Raw genomic sequence first — 17,568 nt, 5'->3', positions numbered from 1 at the left:
CAAAAATCTACAAGTAAAAAAAATCAGTCAAGATGATTTGTATGTGGACAAACTGCATCCTATAATTCATACAATATATACAGCTAGTACAGACCACCCTTATGAGCGTAGTTGACCTCAGGTGGAATGGCAACATGATCTGGTTTTTGTGGAGATAATTTGCAAGCACTGATCACGTCCTTTCAGTTGAAAAAAGCTAAGTATAGTTGGTTGAGCCAATCAGTTACTGCAAAATACAGGAAATTAGAAACCAACCAAAGCCAACTTGTTTACTAGAAAACCAGAGGCCAACCAAAAGCCAACACAAAGAATTGGAACAATTGGAAATATCTCCTGCTCTAGTGCTCCCAGGCCACTTTTGAGCAATTTTAGCAAATTAAAAACCAACCCTGGACTATGAACTGATGAAAAAAAAAAAAAAAGGACTTCTTACCCTATGGTAGCCATTCTCATTATACATGGCAATCTCACAAGACCCAGAAGCAGGATTCCAAAACTGATGTCCATTTTCAAACAGTGATCTGGGCAGATCAAAGCTGTTATGAACTTGGTAATCCACAGTGTTTGTTTTACTGTTCATTGTTTGGTGATGCTTCACTTCCTCAATATCTGGTGGAGGAGGGTATGCAAACTGCTCACAACGCTGTACATTTGAGTAAACAGTTCCATTTAACTCGTTCAAGGCACCACCTCCCTGACCCAAAGTATTGACTTGGGAAGAGCCACCAACCTCAAGTTTGCCACTCCCAATATAACCAGAATAGCCTGGGAGTGAAATGTCAGTGGAGCACTCAGCATCTCTGTTGGTATTATCACCACTGTATGTTATATACGATTCAGTCAGTAATTTAGATTGCAAAATGAAATGCAAAGTAACATGTATCAATTTTAGAAAGAAAATTTGATAAATTATTAGTCTAATGAAACATATCAATAAGATAGCAGATCTAATAGCTGGTTAATGTGTATAGCTGTTAGTATGGAAGTAGCACAAAGCTCTTTAGAATTTAGAATGCAATACTCGTGCAGCAGTTAACCCACCTAAATGGCAGAAATTTTGGTTCACTGGGTAACATCAACTGATGGTTATCACTATTCAAAAGCCAAGACAGGGGTTGAGATTCTTGCAGACTAGCCATCATCATGGGTAAAGTCATCCCTTCCTGTAACTACGAAGCAACATTATCTCAAATAAGATTAATCCTGAAGAATAGAACAAGAGATATTGAGAGAGAGAGAGAGAGAGTACAGCGACTACTACCTGGGTGGCACATTCAACAGACATTAGTTGGTGCTTTCCTAAATCTTCCTGCCAATGAAAACAATTTGTCAAGATAGGTCACTTCATAAATCTTTTAATAGCAAGGGTCCTCTAAGGTATGTAGACATCTTAAAATACCAACCAAATATTTCAGTAGTTATTTAATGGACTGGTGTATCAGGCATTGAAGATGACAGAATGATATGGCTAGTCTACACAAAAAATAAAATCTTACCTTCTGTAGACACACTCGATTGATTGATTCCCTGAGAAAGTCTTCCATTTGCCGAAGATGTTCTAAGTTATCAATCTTCTCCAGATTACTCCAGTAGCTGAAAAAATTGCAAACGTAAAACAAGATTACTCTTTGATGGCCACACAAACTTTCATGACCCACAGCACATGCATGACAGCATGAGTTTTATATAGTATTATGTGTGTGTTGTGATCACGTTAATGCTGGTAAAGGGGAAGTCAAGGTAGAAGTTCGGTGAAATTTAATGCACATGAACTGTTCAAATTTATAAAGCAAGCCTCTGTCCAATTGCTTATGGAACTGTTTTTACGAGGGAAAATCTGGAGATTTAAGGAAAGTCAACCATTATAATGGTTTACATATGCTTTGAAAACCTAAAGAGTCCAAGCTGTGATAAAAACTGATGTATAATCCACATTCACAAATGGTAGAGTATGTGGTACAAAAGGTGGACTTTGAGTGGATTTTTCTGAGCCATTACTTAAAAAATACACTGATAGACCTTTGAAGGTTTATTTTAGAAAATGCCACTGGGGAACTTTTCCTTCTGCTGAGTTAGCATAAATCTGTTAGGAGAGAATATTCTCTCTGGAGGTGCAAATCATGCAGCTGCCAACGTGGCTAATAAAATTGGTGAAAATATTGGGGGGTCTTGGCAGTTAAATAATAGAGTTTTGTAATTGAGAAGATATCCAGAATATTGTCCTAGTATTGGGAGAGTCATCAGAGCTCCTCAAATTGCTCTGAAACTTTACTTTTACTTGTTCATTCATTCTGCTGCCATTTTCTTTTAATTTCCTGGTATTGGTGGTTGTTCTCCATATTTACAGATCAATATCATTCCCTCTGTTTCAGTTCTTTCCTATTTTTTGGTTTGATCTTAGTTGATACATGTATTATCAACTAATATCAGTGCATAATGCATATAATGTTTATAATCAAGCTCCATCCCATTTGTAAGACTATTCACCAATTTATAATATTCTGGCCACACATCAAAACTTAACAACTAAATTGCACTGGCTTGATGGTGTTTTTTGGTTGAGTGAACAGAATGACACTTCGTAGTATAACTAGTTATCTTTTATTTTGTTATTGCTCTAATTGATCACTTTATATGAAGAAAACTCAACTGTCAAATACATCCCAAAAATATCCATAATGCACAGAACTAGAACCAACCATATAAACCTGTCTAAAATTAAAATAAATTTATACCAGACATGTTTTATGTGCCTGAGAAATGTCACTTGGTATCATATGAATGAGAATATGTGGTGTACATGCTAGGGCACAAAGCAATATGCCAAAATTCAAATGCACAAGGAAAAGATACGTATGCATGTTATATTGGGGCATAAAAATATCTCAATTCTTGCAAAGCATTAAACCTGAAAGGCAGAGGCCAAAAGAATAATAGTTCAACGAGAGAGCAATAAAATAACACCAAAAAGAAAAAGAAATACTTTAACAACCAAAAGCTCCAAAGTTGCACCTCAGTCTCTGATGTACTTCTGAGAGCTGAGCTTGTAAAACCCTCACTTGATGAGTTAATTCCTGCATGTAGCAACTCAGCTCAGAACTTTTGGTTGTTTCACTACCAACTTACGATTATGAAGATATTATTAACCATGATGATGTTTTTTAAGAAATTGTACCTCCATGGTTTGACTGCTGCAAAGTGAGAAAAAGGAAAACTCAGACCCTTTAAAAGCCCTTACAAAAAAGACATCGACAATTTGACAATCACAAATTCACAATCACTTACCTTGAACCCAAGAAATCTTGTATTTTTACATCATGATCCAGCTTCCTGAAGGTTTTCTTCAGTGCCTATATTTTAAACAGAACCAGAATCTTAAGTTTCACCAGAAGTTGAGACAACATCAAATATGCAGTTGATGCAACAAAAACAGTATATATGAAAGGCATATGAGAAGAGCAGCAATCTTACTTCAAGACTCTCCATTTTCCTGCTCAATTAAAATGAGAAAAGAGATTAGCTGGTTTATCATCAACGAATGAAAAAAAAAAACATAAAACTTCAGCAGAAAGTTTGGCAAACCTTTTGGCCCTTTCTTGTGGGCTAAGTTGAGCAAATTTTGCAATGATCTCCTGAATATTGCTGGAAACAATAACCAATATACAGATTTATTAAAAACCTGACATGGATTTAACATTTTTCTTTTGACATTTTAACACTTTAAAGATGAATTTTATATGAATATCCTACAAATCCTCAAGATTCAAGGAAGTTGTCCTCTTCCACATTCTTGAAAAAAATTAACACAGCTGTTTGAACTTCCAAGTTTGGTTCAGGCATTTGGCAGTAGGGGCGTTAGAAAAATCAAACCAAACAAGACAAACCAGTAAAACAGCAGTTTAGTACAGACAATAGTGGAGTTGCTGACTTGTTATTTTCCTTTTCAATTATTCAATTATTGCACTTATTTTTGTTGTTAGTTTAATTTAAGTTCAGCATTGACAGGGTACTAGATATACTTAAATCACCAATAAGCCCAGGTTTGTGAATCACAGAACAGACCATGGGCACCTCGCATCCCTATTTACAAGTAAACACAAAACCAGAAAGTCCAATACTCCTAGATAGATAAGGTTAAACTTACGAATAGATGTTATAAAACTGTCACAAGTTATTTAACTAACGAATTTATGCATTCATGCTCAGTAACCCCATAGTATTAAGAAGATTACAACGAATATACAACGCAACGATCTATGTGCGAGCTATTCCAACACATTACAGATCTAACAACTGAATTCAATACAACTAAGCCTAGAGAGTTAAGAGGAAGAATTCCAAACATTGATGAACAGGCTCTAATGTTGTTATAAACTGAATAATTATAATCAAAACAAAATGTACTTCTCAGGCAAACCCCAATGCACAAGGCTCCGAGGGTACGGGTGAGGGTCGATTGTACACAGTCTTACCCTTACATTTTTGCATAGAAGCTGTTTCCCAAACTCGAACCGGTGATTTCCGGTCACAAGGAGCAACTTTACCACTGCTCCAAGACTCGTCCTCAAAACAAAATGTACTTCTTGATTCCTCAAAAATTTAAAAACAAATTTGTTTTCCAAAATTCACCATATAAAAGAAATGCAGTAAAATATGGACTCAAATCTGGAATGTTCACTTCATGATTATCATACAGAAGTTACAATTAAGCAAGTCACTTCAGCTTTTGCCTGTGAGGAGACTTCCCTGATCCTAAAATAATACTTTAATAGAATTACGTGCACAAGTCATGAGAGATGTATAAAACTAATATCTCATTATGCTTCTAAAAGATGATTTTCACACACAGCAAAGATTGTCTATGTTTCTTGAAACAAGAAAAGCCTAGACTGCAACATAATTTAAACACAAGAAACCATTGAAGTTGGGTGTGAGTTATATGCCAACCAATGTCCAGTGTTACCAACCATCATTGTCTCATAGAAAGGCATGCACATCATAATAGGGTTTGTAGTTTGTACTTCCGCTAAGGGATAAATGTTCAATTGATTACCAACAATTTCCCTCTCAATACAACACAAAATGACTCATCATCATTATTACCTGCGCTCTCCTTGTAGCAATGTAGACTTTCCTGTTGGAGAAAACATGAGAAGAACAATATCTATATCACATAGTATTGATAATTCCTTTGCTTTCTTTAAAATTCCACTTTTCCGCTTCGAATAAGTCACATGTCGGTTGCTTGTGCTCTCTAATTTCTTTATCTTCAGTTTAACTCTTCCCATCCTGAAAATGTAGGATCAAGAGTAAACACAATTAAAGGGTCACATATATGCCCCCATTGTCTACAGACAATGAAGAGAAACATGATATAAGTTCAACAAAATTTTGATGAATACAATTTTTGTTTGAACATATCAACTCACTGAAATTATCCTGAGTTTCTCTATAGCTACAAATAACCAAGAACAAGCCCAAATATCAAATAAAAAATTGAAGCTTGAAAACCAAGGCACAATACTATATTCCAGTATTTAAAATAAAATAAGGGAAATCCAAAATTCAAAAGCGAACCTTGTTATATACTGAAGACGATGTATAAAAGAAGAATTAAGGGTAAGTGAATGGAAATATTGAAAACAGAGGAGGGTGTGAGGTAACTGAAGAATTGAGCGAAGAAATGAAGCTATATTTCTTTCAGGAAAGACATGCAGAGTAGAGAGAGAGAAAGAGATGGATATGAAATCTAAGAGCTAAGAAATTGTTGCAGGACGACGGGTGTAGCTGTGATTTCGGTGGATAGAGTTGGGGAACCAGCCAAGCTCAAAATTTGAAAATGGACGGTCAGATTTCTCAGACCCTATTTGTTGGCAGCGTTTACAACGAACACCTTCTCTACCAACGAACCCAAACTCTCTCTCTCTCTCTCTCTCTCTCTCTCCCTCTCCCATTCAGCTTCTGTTTGCCACGTTTTGTTCTGTTTCCACATCCAAAACAGGACACCTTTGGGGTGTTCGCGGTCTGGATTGGATCGGTTTTGGAAGCAAAATTTATCCGATCCAATTCCTTCGGTTTGATCATGTAATCATCCATCCGGTTTAGATTTTTTTTCAAATCCGATCCGATGCAATCCAATTTTTTCGGTTTGGATTGGATCGGTTTTCGATTTTTTGAATATCCTAAAATTAGTTTCATGATTCTTGTGCAAATAACATCTTTTGTATATATTGGCTTTGTAAAAAAAAAATTGAAATACAAAAATATCAGTAAACAATACTATAGTTGATGAGACGTGACTAAGTTTTTTTTTGTGTTTAGTTTATGAGTTAATGGGTCTTGAGTTTAGAAATTTTTGGGCTATGATTGGAGAAAGGACAAGTAGGTAGAGAATAATTAATATATTGGATCGGTTTGGATTGGATCGGTTTTCATCAACCCATCCGAAAACCGATCCAATCCAATTAAAATTTGCGGTTTTCTTTCGGTTTCCGATTTTTCGGTTTTCGGTTTATTCGGTTATCGGTTTTTCGGTTCGGTTTTTGCGGTTTGAATCAGTTTGGATCGGTTGATGAACACCCCTACCTTTTTATCATCGAAAACAAAATTTAATATCACTTTTGTTTCCTTCTTTATTTTTTATTCTTTTTTTCTCAATTTGAGACTCGACTCCAAAGTCAAAAAGTACTGTAGGAGGAGAAAAAAATATTTCTTGTGTACACACAATTAAAAAAAATTAATATTTATTATGTTGTGATAGATAATTATATTTTTCATACACATATAAAAGCATAGAAGATTTATGTTTTTTTTCTATTCTCTTTATATGATCTCCATATACTTGTTATATATGTATAAAAGGTAAAATTATTTTCGATAATATAAGAAATATTATCCCAAAAAAAAATAAGATTATTGTTCCTTTTTTTTTTTATTCTAGTTTTCGTCCTATTATTCTGTCGCATGATTGATAAATAATCGATCAGAAATATCATTCAACATAAAATTCCCTGAGTAAAAAAATGGATGTTATTAATCATATATTAAAAAGTTAAGTTATCTTATGTCATAAAGATAATATGTGAGTTTCACTCTTTGTAAAACAAAAAAAAATTCGAGAGACCCACCTTTTTTAGTTGTGTAAAAAAGAAAAATTATCTTTTTTAATATAAAAATGTTTTCCCTAAAAAATATGAAAAATATTATATTTATAAATTTTTTGTTTATAAATTATATATACTCTTGATTGAAATCTGATTAATTATACTTAATATAATAATTTGTATGTTTATACGGAAAAAAGTTTGTTTCACCGAAAATATATATAATTTCGTACATTAAATTCCATTACGAATAAATATCTTTTTTGATCCTCGACAAATTTCACGATGTCCGTTTTAGTCCCTAGCAAATAAAAAACTCATCTTGGTTCATGAGAAATTCAAAATAGACCCATTTAGTTAAAATCATGATCCCTCACAAATTCAAAAAAGACCTATATTAGTTCTTAAAAGGACTAAAATAGGTTAATTTTAAATTTTTTAGGGATCACGATAGACCTTTTATTTGCTAGGAATTAAAGCGGATATCGTAAAATTTACTAAGGACCAGGAAGATATTAACTCTTCCATTATTTAATGGAGAATACTTTTCTCCTTTAACAGAATAGAAGAGTTGTCTCCTACTGACACAAAAAAGTGGGAGCAGCAATTTAAAAAAAAAAAAAAGTTTGCACGAAAGTCTATGCATGTGTAATAATAAAATCTTGACTCGTGTTAAAGGAAAAAAAGCATTTCCCTTATTTCATTTCAGTTACCGTAAAATAACGTATGACCGAAACGAAAGTGGATAAGGCAAATGAATCCTCCCTCTGCTTCTGCTTCTGCTGCTGCTTCGAGTAGCAGAGAAGAAAGGCGAAGAAGAAGTGCGAGTTCAGGGCTGAAGGACCGATCCAAAACCACTTCATCGAAGCTGTCTTCTTCTTTATCCAAACGAAGCACTTCACCCTCTGCCACTCTTCTCGATGATGAGTATGACACCACCTCTCTCTTTCCCGATTCCCCTAACCCTAACCCTCGAAGCTTCCCCCACAGTGTCAAACAGCAATGTTGGGAAAAGTCCGACAAGATCAAAGGACGAGACCCCGATCGTTGGCGCAGGGACCCCCTCGGTAACATTGTTTTCCGCAAGCTCGTAGGTTGCCCTGGTTGTCTCTGTCATGACTACGATCATATTCTCCCTTACTCTAAGGTTTTTTCCTTTTCTTTTTCTTTTCTTTATTCTTTTAGCTCTCTTAGTCTTAGGTTATGTTGACCGGTTGCACTTTCCTTTCCCTTGTTTTTATATTCTTTGAATCGGTGTGTATCACTTTACTGAAAACCACTCAAAATGAAACTGAAACTTATATGCACAAATAATGTAGACAAGCCAAAGGAGAAACATGAAAATAATTAATGTGAAACTGAAATTCAACTTGTGTACGATCTCCGTGAACCATTCCAACCCAAAACCTTAAGGTGAGGGCCTTTTAATGGTTTATATTATTCTTCAAGAGCTCTTTGGACTTGAAGAGTAGATATTGCACAAGTCCAATTTTTTATTTATTGCTTTTATTTTAATTCCACCAGAAAATGGGGCGGTGAGGATCGAACTCGTGACCTTGTGAAGGTCACTTAAGCTCTGATATCATGTAAAAAATTATTTTAACCCCAAAATCTCAAGGTGTTGGTGATAGCCTTTTTAATGGTTTATATTATTCTGAAAGAAAGATCCATTAAAAGCACTTTTAGTTTGGACTCACCTTCCAAAGCTAAGTTCTCATCAAATCCACTTCTTCATTTTCCCCCTTTTTGTGTTCCTTTTTTTTGGCCGTGATTTACACATGGGGGATAGAGGAAGCATTAAGCGTTCTTCAAAGAGACAAGTTCGAACTATGACCAAACTATGTTAGGAGAAGAACATATCTTGCACTTTCATCTGCATGATTCATATAGTACATATTCCCACATTAGTGGAGAAACAAAATCAATGGAAATTGCTGTTGGCTTCCTTTGATGAATAACATAAGTTGTCCTCGTTGAGGCTGTGCTGCATTTTGAGTATTTATTTTCTATAAATCTCAGTAGGTTTTAACTTGTAAGACATCTGCGACTATGTTTCAACGGGGAAGAAAGGAAGAGAACGTAGGGGACGGGAAGTTTTAGTTAAACCATCTTCTTACTTGGAAGTTTATTACAAAGGAGAAGACAATAATGTGTGATTTTTATGTGATCCTCCAAACCGCCGTCCTTGTCATTTTTATGAACATTTTAAAGCTCCATCAGTTTTGGAGGATTATAAATATCCAAACAAAAGAAAGGAAAAGCTTTTCCTGAACAACCCCCTTCCCCCAAAATAAAAAAATTCTTCCATTCCCATGTCTTCCTTTTTCCTTTGATTTCTTCCCTTCTTAACATCCAAACATATGCATGTCAGCAAGAGACCATCATGACATCATTGAGCTACCTACTCATTTTGGTTTTGATTTTCTCTTTTGCTTATTCTTCATTTGGGTGTTTTGTGAACTACAGGGGGGGAAAAGCACGCTGGAAAACTGTCAAGTGTTACAGGTAAGGTTTCTCACTTTCTCTCTATTTCCCTGTTTTTATTTCGAGAAAGAACCTGGCTGGGAGCGGTAAGGGGCTCTTGTAGAATAAGCTTTACAAGATGGCTTTTTTAAAAACCCTGGAAACACTAATCTTTAAATTCAAACATATTTCAACAGAGCCTTATCATGTTATGCTACAATGATGCCAGTAAACTTGATATAAGCAGTTTTTTTTACTCTAGTAAGTAGATAATCATCCCCATGCTAATGGAATCATTCTTAAGCATCTTTTCTTATTCTGTGTTATGGATTATCTATTTACAATTCTAAAATGGAGTTTTCTTTTAGAGGGAGGTTATATTTACAAACTATTTAGTTTGTAAATATAACCGTCATCTTTCTTTTATAAAAGAACCACTTTTTAGGGATGTGTTAAGGGATTTCATCAACATATTTCTGGACATTGAACTAAGCAGAGACTTGGATGTATATCTTTACCAGAGCCATATATAAGTAGGGAGAAACAGGCTTCTCGATATGGCTTTCAAATTGTGGTTATGGTGAAGTTGGATTAGTAGTTATGACATATATTTAGCTCGTTCCCAAAAAAGTGGTACCTTTGCTCAATTGGATAAAAGCATTTGGATAACTCAAATCATGTTACATTTATTCCTGTCTCTTCCATTACATTATTTTTGTATAGCTTTCAAACTTTATATGGATGAGTCCCTCAACGGTTGTCATTAATATTATTAGGTGTTGACATAATTTCCCTCTTCCAGTTGACTTGTTCATGTCAGCTTTCATGTAGTTTAGGTTTACTATTAAAATTCACTCCTAGTTCCAGTATGGTTTGGATGCAAGTGGTAAAATTATGTTACAAGCTCTTGTTTACTTTCCGAGCAAAAGTAATGAGTGATTGAATCCGTTCCCCTATTTGATTTGCTTTGCATTAATTTGATAAACGTTTCTTTCCATGTCTTTTCAGGCAACAGTCAATCGATCAAAGGGTAATCGAACAGAGATCTCTAAAGCTGATCTTATTCAGAAAAGTTCTTATTGCAGGGTTTCAGGTATGACTATAATGAGCATATTAGCTATAGTAGTAATTGGAAATTTATTGATGGAGTACCGGATGCATTACAGGTCGTGATATGGATCTTCTGGAACTGTCAGCCTATGGCAATGTCCGGCGTGGACCAGATTCTGGGGGATGTAGAATCCAATGAACATTTTTATTCATATTATATGGTTGATTCTGGGTTAGATGATGGCCTTGTAGCTATCCGTTCTCACAAATCTTTTTTGGGGCTTCATTTGTGAACAGACATGTTGAAACTGCAAACAAAAAAATGGCACTGTCATCTAAGTTAATTTATTCAAGTCTTGCTATGCTTATCCTCCTCTTTTCCAAAACTCTTTTGAGGCTTTCTCTCGAGCAGCGCTGATTTGGAAGGGCAAAATTGTCATAATTCAAAGGGCAATTTTCCGGTTCCATTTTTAATTTTTCGTTATTTAAATTATGGGATTAGTGTTTCTCATATTATAGGAGATAATTTTATCTCCTATACATACATATAAAAATGTGTGGGGTCCATTTGGGCTTATATGAGAAGAAGAAAGAAAAAATAAATATAGATTTTATATACTTTTATGTGTATGGAGAAGATAAAATTTATCTACTATAATATAAGAAATATTAATCCCTTAAATTATAGTATAAGGATCCTAGTTTGGAATTTTGATGTGTCCGAATATGTGCTAGGTTACATCTTACAATGTGCCTAACAATTATATTTTTCTTTGGAGGACTTTGCCTAACATTCTATTTCCCTTGATCTGTCCCTTTTCGTTTAACAGGGCTTAGTGCTCCGGTGTATAGTTGTACTCAAACTCTTTCTGTTTTGCATCAATGTGAATCTATGGTATTTTTCTGATTTGAACAAAATAGTCTTAGTCACATGATTTAATGAAGGAAAAGAGGTTACCTCTTGATCTTCTTTGTGCCTTTCTATCTAAAAGCAATGCTTTTTTTTTTTTTTTTTTATAAATAAAAGCAATGCTTTAACATGCACACTTTCTTCCATATGCCTTTCCATCAAACAGTTGTTCTCTTGCCTCTTTCTTTTCTTTTATTTATGATATTAACTAAAAAAGTGAGCTTTTGACACTCTTTGTGCTTCAATTAATTGTCATTGGATATTACCATTTTTTTTTTAAAATTATCTCCGAGAAATAGATTATTTTTTTAAAAAAAACTTTTGACTACTGGTCAGCGTTGACATTGGATTTGTTCAGAACATATTTGAGAAGTTTTAAAATTGTCATTTTCCTTCGGTATTACTCTCCTAGCAAGTCAACTTTATAATGATAAGTGGCTATTCTTCCTTAAACCGCGTCCTGACCAAGTGGCTGTGTCTTATTCTTTCTCATTATAATTATAATGCTGACGATGAAAAGGAAAATTGTTAATGTACTCTTAGAGTGATATTCTCAATGGCTATGGCTTTAATTTAAAGTTATTAAACAATATTTTAAATTTAATTCAAAGATTTACATGATTGTACAATCTATGTATCATGCATTTTATTAGATTGAGTATAATACTCTTGGAATATATAAGATTCTCTGTTGAAAAAAGAGGCCAAAATGGGTAACCAAATGCATATTTCAAATATAACACTAAATAGTGTCAAGCACTTCAAGCAAACTGAACTCCAGGGACCAATTGAATTGAACCATTTGCAGATGGATGGTCTAAAGCACGAAGCACTCTCGTAATGGCAAGCAATTTTTCCATTATTTGATATGATCCAATTGGAAGTGATTAAGACATAGTTTTCTTATCTTCGTTTCCCTTTTTCTTTCTTTCAGTAAAGAAGCGCACTTTGATTTGTTAAACCGGCTAAAACGCATTATTAATAGAGGTTTGTATTTATCATTTAACATGACATAAGAAAATTTTCTACACACACAATATTTTGTAGGACCCACGTTTTTTGAAGCAAAATAAAAAAAAAAAAATTACGGCACGTAAAACGAATCTCTATGACATTATACAATCATTTTTCATACAACATAACTCTTATAAAACACTTATTAATAAACTAAAATTTTGGTAAGTGAATTTGGCAGCTTGGATAACCTCTATCTTTCTTTGGTTGTTACTTGCTAGTTTGGTCAGTACTATGTACTCTTCGGGTCATATTAGTCATGAATGGCTTTATGCTGCCGAAGATTCAGGGGACTAGTATACACTCAACACAATTTAAGTCTCCTTTTCCACTCAGTCCCAAAAATGGTAAATGAACTATAATATGTGGGCACAACTAGTTTGGAATGGAGGTTGCGGTTTAGAGATTATGAAAGTTGTATCAAGTCATTTTAATTAGTTATGGCTAGAAATTGGCGATGATGCTTACTTCCAACGAACTATCTTTATTGTTTTTAATTCCCCTAATTATTGAAATTTGGCATTGGCATAGGCTTGTGGAGGAAAAGAATTCAGCGGTTGCTTTCTCGTAGCATATGGAAAGGGCAAAAGGGAGGAAAAGTCAAAAGTAGGGTGTGACAAGAAGAAAAGGATATCAATGTGTCATTTTTTAGCATTTAGGGTCCCATCACAACTCATCTTATACCCGAATTGTGGCTTGTATTAGATTGAATATGAGAAAATATCTGAATGTTTTCCGTGATTGATTGAGGACACATGTCGATTCCATTTTTCCATTTTTTGCTGATTAAGGGAATTTCAGAGGCAACATGTAATTATATAAATTAAATAATAAATTAAACAATTTCACCAAATGATTATTTAATATTTTAATTTGCTTCCATGCCTTCCATATATTTGCATGAATAACTTTGCACAATATTACAATGAAAAGAAAATATTAAAAGTGGATCCTCTCATATTACAATAAAGGATGATAAAAAGATCACCCTTAATTTATATCATAACAGTAGAGATCTTCATATCTTTATTTCCATTTTTATTTTTTATTTTATTTTATTTTTATTTTTTTAACATTTGGTAGCTTACTGATTATTTGGCATTATATCAAGACATACGACATGTTTGAGCATGACGAGCAGCCACTATCCACTACTTTTTTTGGTTGTATTGTTTGTAGATATCTTCCTAATTCTGTAATTTTATTATCGACTCTTTGCATAAAGCAGATACCTTGTTCAGACAGAAGGAGAGAGGGAACTCCTCACAAAGAGAAGTATTAATTTTTTCTACAGTGCCAAAACATGTACACAAAAAAAAAAGGAAGGCCTATTTACCCCGTTTCATAGGAAAATAGCACCACTGGATTTTTATACATAGTAAAGATCTTTTCCATCTCTACGCTAAGGCCAGTATTTCACATATGTTTATATATTTACATGAACTCAAACTCAGCAAACCAAGCACATAAAAAGGCACCTATTCTATTCATAGTGTCAAATGAAAAGAAAGACAAAATTAGTTCCCATCTCACTAAAACTCCTCGTCCTCGTAGATTAGTTTACCCACTTAAGCGGAGCAAATTAGAGACTAACACCCTTCGCTGCTATCATGAAGCCAATCAATACCACCATCATTCAAAGATGGTCACCATCTCTTGCTAACTCGAGAATCGACTAACCTTGCTATCAAGACTGTCTCACAGGGTGTTCATTCAAGAATTCTCATGAAAATTAAGGGATCTAGACAAAGCTGCAGGGTTAGCCCGCAACACTGAAGAGGCTTCAACGTGATTCTTTTCATCCTTAGTTGGTTGGAAGGCCTTAAACATACCTCCCCCACTGGCTGATTCATTCTTAATTCCTAGAGTTGCCCATATAGAACTCTTTGCAGCTTCACTTGGGTCATCAATTCTTAACGTTTTGGGAACCAAAACAGACCCGTTTCTTTGTTTTGGTGGTTCTTCTTTGCACAGAGAGTCTTGCTTAATCATGTCATCATCCCTCAAGTGCTTCCCCAAAGTTGGAGAATCTGGACCAGAGCTTGGAGACTTGGGGTTTGAAGCAGATGAATGTGAGGGAAACCATGGAACATTCCAATTCCCTGGCATGCCGCAGTTCCAAAAAGCAGCAGGATAGAATGACATGGGAAATCCTGAAGGACACAGAGCAGGTGAGGGAACTGGAGAATTCCAAGTATAAGGCCAAGGAACACTAGGAATGCATGGAAGTTGAGGAAGGAAACCATTGTTTTGGAGCAACGGTTCATGGAAGGTACTTTTGTTACTTTCTCCCATGGAACACGAAACCGTAATGGAAGATGCATTTGAGCAGTCATCACCATTTTCCCCACTTTTGCAAGGAACGGGAAATCTTTGATCCTCAAAGCCATGAAGCCCATTTCTTGTGCCATTAAGAACCTTTTTCTCTCCAAGGTTCAGGACAGATGCCATGGTATCACAAATAGGTGCATCTAATCCAAAGCTGAGGACTCTACCATTGCTTTTTAACGTGGGGAGATGAGTTCCATTAGGAGCATCAATTCTAGATGCTTGAAGAGCCTCAGTAATAGTGATGTGGCGATAATGCATGGCAGAGTTCTTGTTCTTTCGTCTTCCTGCCCCCACAGGTACATTCCTCATGGTGCCACCAGCAGTCCAGTATCTCTGACATGCTTTGCAGAAATAACGTGGCTGGTTGACATTATAGTTGTTGTAGTAACAGAATTTGGTGTCCATGCTATTGCAGCGGGGACATGGTATCACTTTATCTGGCTTCTTCAGGGTTTTCTCTTGTGAGTTGGCTACATCGCTTTGTTCCTTCTCTGACTTGTCACTTTTTGATTTTACAGTTTCTTCTTCTATGCCAGGTGTTTCGGGGTTCACGATTGCCTCGGGCGATGTGCCTGAATTCTTAATCTCTTCTTCATTTGAAGGAGGCTCAGCTTCTTGCTCTTTCTCAATAACATTTTCAGCTCCAGAATCCTAGTAATTTGACAAAATGTTTTGCTTAATGACATTAATACCACAGAATTGCAGAAATAAAACAATGATATATATAAAAACTCACAATTTTCTGAGTCGAAATGACATTATAACACTAAGAAAAATAGCAAGCGGCAAGAGGGAAGGAGGAACAAAATTTGTAAAAAAAAAAAAAAAATGTATCAGTTTATTTTTGGAAGAAAAAAACACTAAAAAAAACTTCCTTTTTTTGTGGAAAAATACTTAAGAAGCTTTATCCTTATGTTAGTATCTATGGCAGAGTGTATATATCTCAATTGATAGAGCGAAAGCTACAAGTCCGACGAAAATTACCAATTAAAACATTCTTCCCTATTCCACAGGATAAAGTACCCAATTGTTTTATTCATTTAAAAAAGACATATTCTATAAAACAACAATCCCATAAACAAAGAAAATACTTTGATTCAGGAATTCAAGGACATATTTAGATAACTTAGCTGTGGACTGAAAACTAAAACTCGAAGAGAAAAATATTATAATTTTTACATGGTTAATAAAGGTACAGCCACATAGTACAGTATTCAGCTGACTGAGAGATTTGGGTAGAAGTAGGACTGTACCGACACAAAACACTGGTATTAAACAGGACCAGACAGTTTACAAGTACTGAGAATTGAAACAATAGAACTAGTTGATGTGAAAAGAAAATATTGCTGTTCCTGTTCCTGTTCCTGTTCCTCGGACAAATTTGACTGAAATTGTTAAGCAGATTGTTGTAATCAGTTCTAAAACGTGAAAATGTTTAAAAAAAAAAAAAAAAAAAAAAAACAGAACAAAATAAATCACAATCAGAAAGATCAGAATCTGAGACAATTTTACTAAACGCTGGAAATAAACTTTACTCCAACTCCTTAGCAAGGTCACGAAACCTAAAATCTTGACCAGAAATATAGAACCGCTTTTGGAATTGTAAACCAAAATTATATTAAAAAAAAATCTAATCTAATAAGTTGTCTTTCAACAGTGTGTTACTTAAATTCCAAACACTGAAACTGATGGACTAACAATAAATCTCGCAATTGGGAACATTCATAACACCAATTTTCAATCGAAATTAAATAAATAAATAAAAAGATATGCTTTTTTTAATTCGAAAAACAACTTGACAAGGAAAAACATGAAGACATGCTTTGTATCTATATATATTGTGAGTCACTACAACACCAACCGTACCTTGTCTCCTTCGTCTTTCTCCTCAATTGGAACTTGTCCTACTTCTTCTTCTTCGTTAAGATGGATGGCCAGCGGCGAGTCAGAGCCATCGCCGGGAAGGGGAATCTTCCGACCGAAGAGCGTGATTGCAGGGTCTCTACTTTCCTGCATTTTGTGGGGATCCAAACGTAGGAGATGGTAACTTTGCAGTTGGTGAGAACTGCGTTACTGTTTTGGTCTGTGTTGTGTTGTGTTGATCTGAAATGAATTGTCAATGGAGGCATGTCGAATAGGATTTTGATCCGTTTAAAGCAGAGTGGGATGCCACGTCAGACCGAGGTTTCGATTCTTGGCCACAAGTTCTTTGTGGCCTCAATTAGATTTTCTTTTTCTGCGTGTTTGATTCCCGTAGCACGCTCGTCTCGTGCACCCACCCTTTTCCATGTCAGCACCTTTTTGCTTCAAAGTCGACCCATAATGACGTGGCGTAAAGCGATTGGAAACAGTGATGCTCAATGGACGGCTTTCCTCGACTCAAACATGTTTATCTGACTAGGTTACCTTTCTATCTATTTCTTAAAAGAGGAGTGATTGTCATTTTAAATGACATAAAATTATGTTATTTTAAAAAAAAAACAGACATTCGAATCCTTTCAGTATCATTTTTGAGAAGAGATTTAAAGTCTTAGTTCTGAACTCGTTCCGAATTGGATTAGTTGCAAAGCGATGAACCGATAAAAATAGAGATAGATACAAAATAAATTTTTTTCTTTAAATTTTAAATTAAAAAAAATCATCCACTCTCTCTTTTCCATGATTTTTATTTTTTTTTGTCTATCTCTCTCCTAAAAT

The 17,568-nt window shown here is 34.9% G+C and overlaps 3 protein-coding genes across 5 annotated transcripts; 1 reads left to right on the top strand and 2 right to left on the bottom strand.

Moving 5' to 3' along the window:
• Window positions 1-56: 56 nt before the first annotated feature.
• LOC133292280 (agamous-like MADS-box protein AGL65) lies at window positions 57-5,917 on the bottom strand. Of its 3 annotated transcripts, none has more exons than XM_061490680.1 (12): window positions 5,578-5,917; window positions 5,104-5,289; window positions 3,583-3,642; window positions 3,472-3,490; window positions 3,286-3,350; window positions 3,176-3,191; window positions 3,013-3,074; window positions 1,497-1,593; window positions 1,262-1,309; window positions 1,042-1,169; window positions 434-818; window positions 57-226 (listed from the first exon to the last, which is right to left on the bottom strand). In XM_061490680.1, the coding sequence occupies exons 2-12, from the start codon at window positions 5,286-5,288 to the stop codon at window positions 224-226; spliced, it is 1,068 nt and encodes a 355-aa protein (XP_061346664.1). In that variant the 5' UTR covers window position 5,289; window positions 5,578-5,917; the 3' UTR covers window positions 57-223. The 3 variants fall into 3 exon arrangements, with proteins under 3 accessions (XP_061346664.1, XP_061346666.1, XP_061346665.1); XM_061490682.1 differs by having other exon boundaries at window positions 1,042-1,163; XM_061490681.1 differs by having other exon boundaries at window positions 3,176-3,188.
• Window positions 5,918-7,811: 1,894 nt separating this feature from the next.
• On the top strand, window positions 7,812-11,103 carry LOC133292282 (uncharacterized). Its single transcript, XM_061490684.1, has 4 exons — window positions 7,812-8,250; window positions 9,570-9,608; window positions 10,575-10,659; window positions 10,733-11,103. Exons 1-4 carry the CDS (start codon window positions 7,858-7,860, stop codon window positions 10,813-10,815), a joined length of 600 nt encoding a protein of 199 aa, XP_061346668.1. The 5' UTR covers window positions 7,812-7,857; the 3' UTR covers window positions 10,816-11,103.
• Window positions 11,104-13,826: 2,723 nt separating this feature from the next.
• LOC133292220 (cyclic dof factor 3-like) lies at window positions 13,827-16,969 on the bottom strand. The gene is made up of 2 exons (XM_061490603.1): window positions 16,738-16,969; window positions 13,827-15,522 (listed from the first exon to the last, which is right to left on the bottom strand). Exons 1-2 carry the CDS (start codon window positions 16,885-16,887, stop codon window positions 14,254-14,256), a joined length of 1,419 nt encoding a protein of 472 aa, XP_061346587.1. The 5' UTR covers window positions 16,888-16,969; the 3' UTR covers window positions 13,827-14,253.
• Between the last annotated feature and the right edge of the window lie 599 nt (window positions 16,970-17,568).

The sequence above is a fragment of the Gastrolobium bilobum genome, unplaced genomic scaffold (assembly GCF_033153095.1).
Source record: "Gastrolobium bilobum isolate Gb01-03AN ecotype WA unplaced genomic scaffold, APGP_CSIRO_Gbil_v1 utg2182, whole genome shotgun sequence".
NCBI lineage: Eukaryota > Viridiplantae > Streptophyta > Magnoliopsida > Fabales > Fabaceae > Gastrolobium > Gastrolobium bilobum.
The sequence above is the reverse complement of the archived record's forward strand: the minus strand, read 5'-3'. Positions and strand labels throughout refer to the sequence as shown.

Bases quoted from the DNA above. Each gene is read 5' to 3' on its own strand.
- LOC133292220 (XM_061490603.1), bottom strand. From the start codon at position 16,887: ATGCAGGAAAGTAGAGACCCTGCAATCACGCTCTTCGGTCGGAAGATT. The intron at 15,523-16,737 runs GTACGGTTGGTG...TCAAATTACTAG, and splicing joins AGAAAGACGAAGGAGACAAG to GATTCTGGAGCTGAAAATGT.
- LOC133292280 (XM_061490680.1), bottom strand. From the start codon at position 5,288: ATGGGAAGAGTTAAACTGAAGATAAAGAAATTAGAGAGCACAAGCAAC. The intron at 1,594-3,012 runs GTGCAACTTTGG...CAATTTTTTCAG, and splicing joins GAAGTACATCAGAGACTGAG to CTACTGGAGTAATCTGGAGA. The intron at 1,170-1,261 runs GTAGTAGTCGCT...GTTGCTTCGTAG, and splicing joins CTGTTGAATGTGCCACCCAG to TTACAGGAAGGGATGACTTT.
- LOC133292282 (XM_061490684.1), top strand. From the start codon at position 7,858: ATGAATCCTCCCTCTGCTTCTGCTTCTGCTGCTGCTTCGAGTAGCAGA. The intron at 8,251-9,569 runs GTTTTTTCCTTT...TGTGAACTACAG, and splicing joins ATATTCTCCCTTACTCTAAG to GGGGGGAAAAGCACGCTGGA. The intron at 10,660-10,732 runs GTATGACTATAA...GATGCATTACAG, and splicing joins TTCTTATTGCAGGGTTTCAG to GTCGTGATATGGATCTTCTG.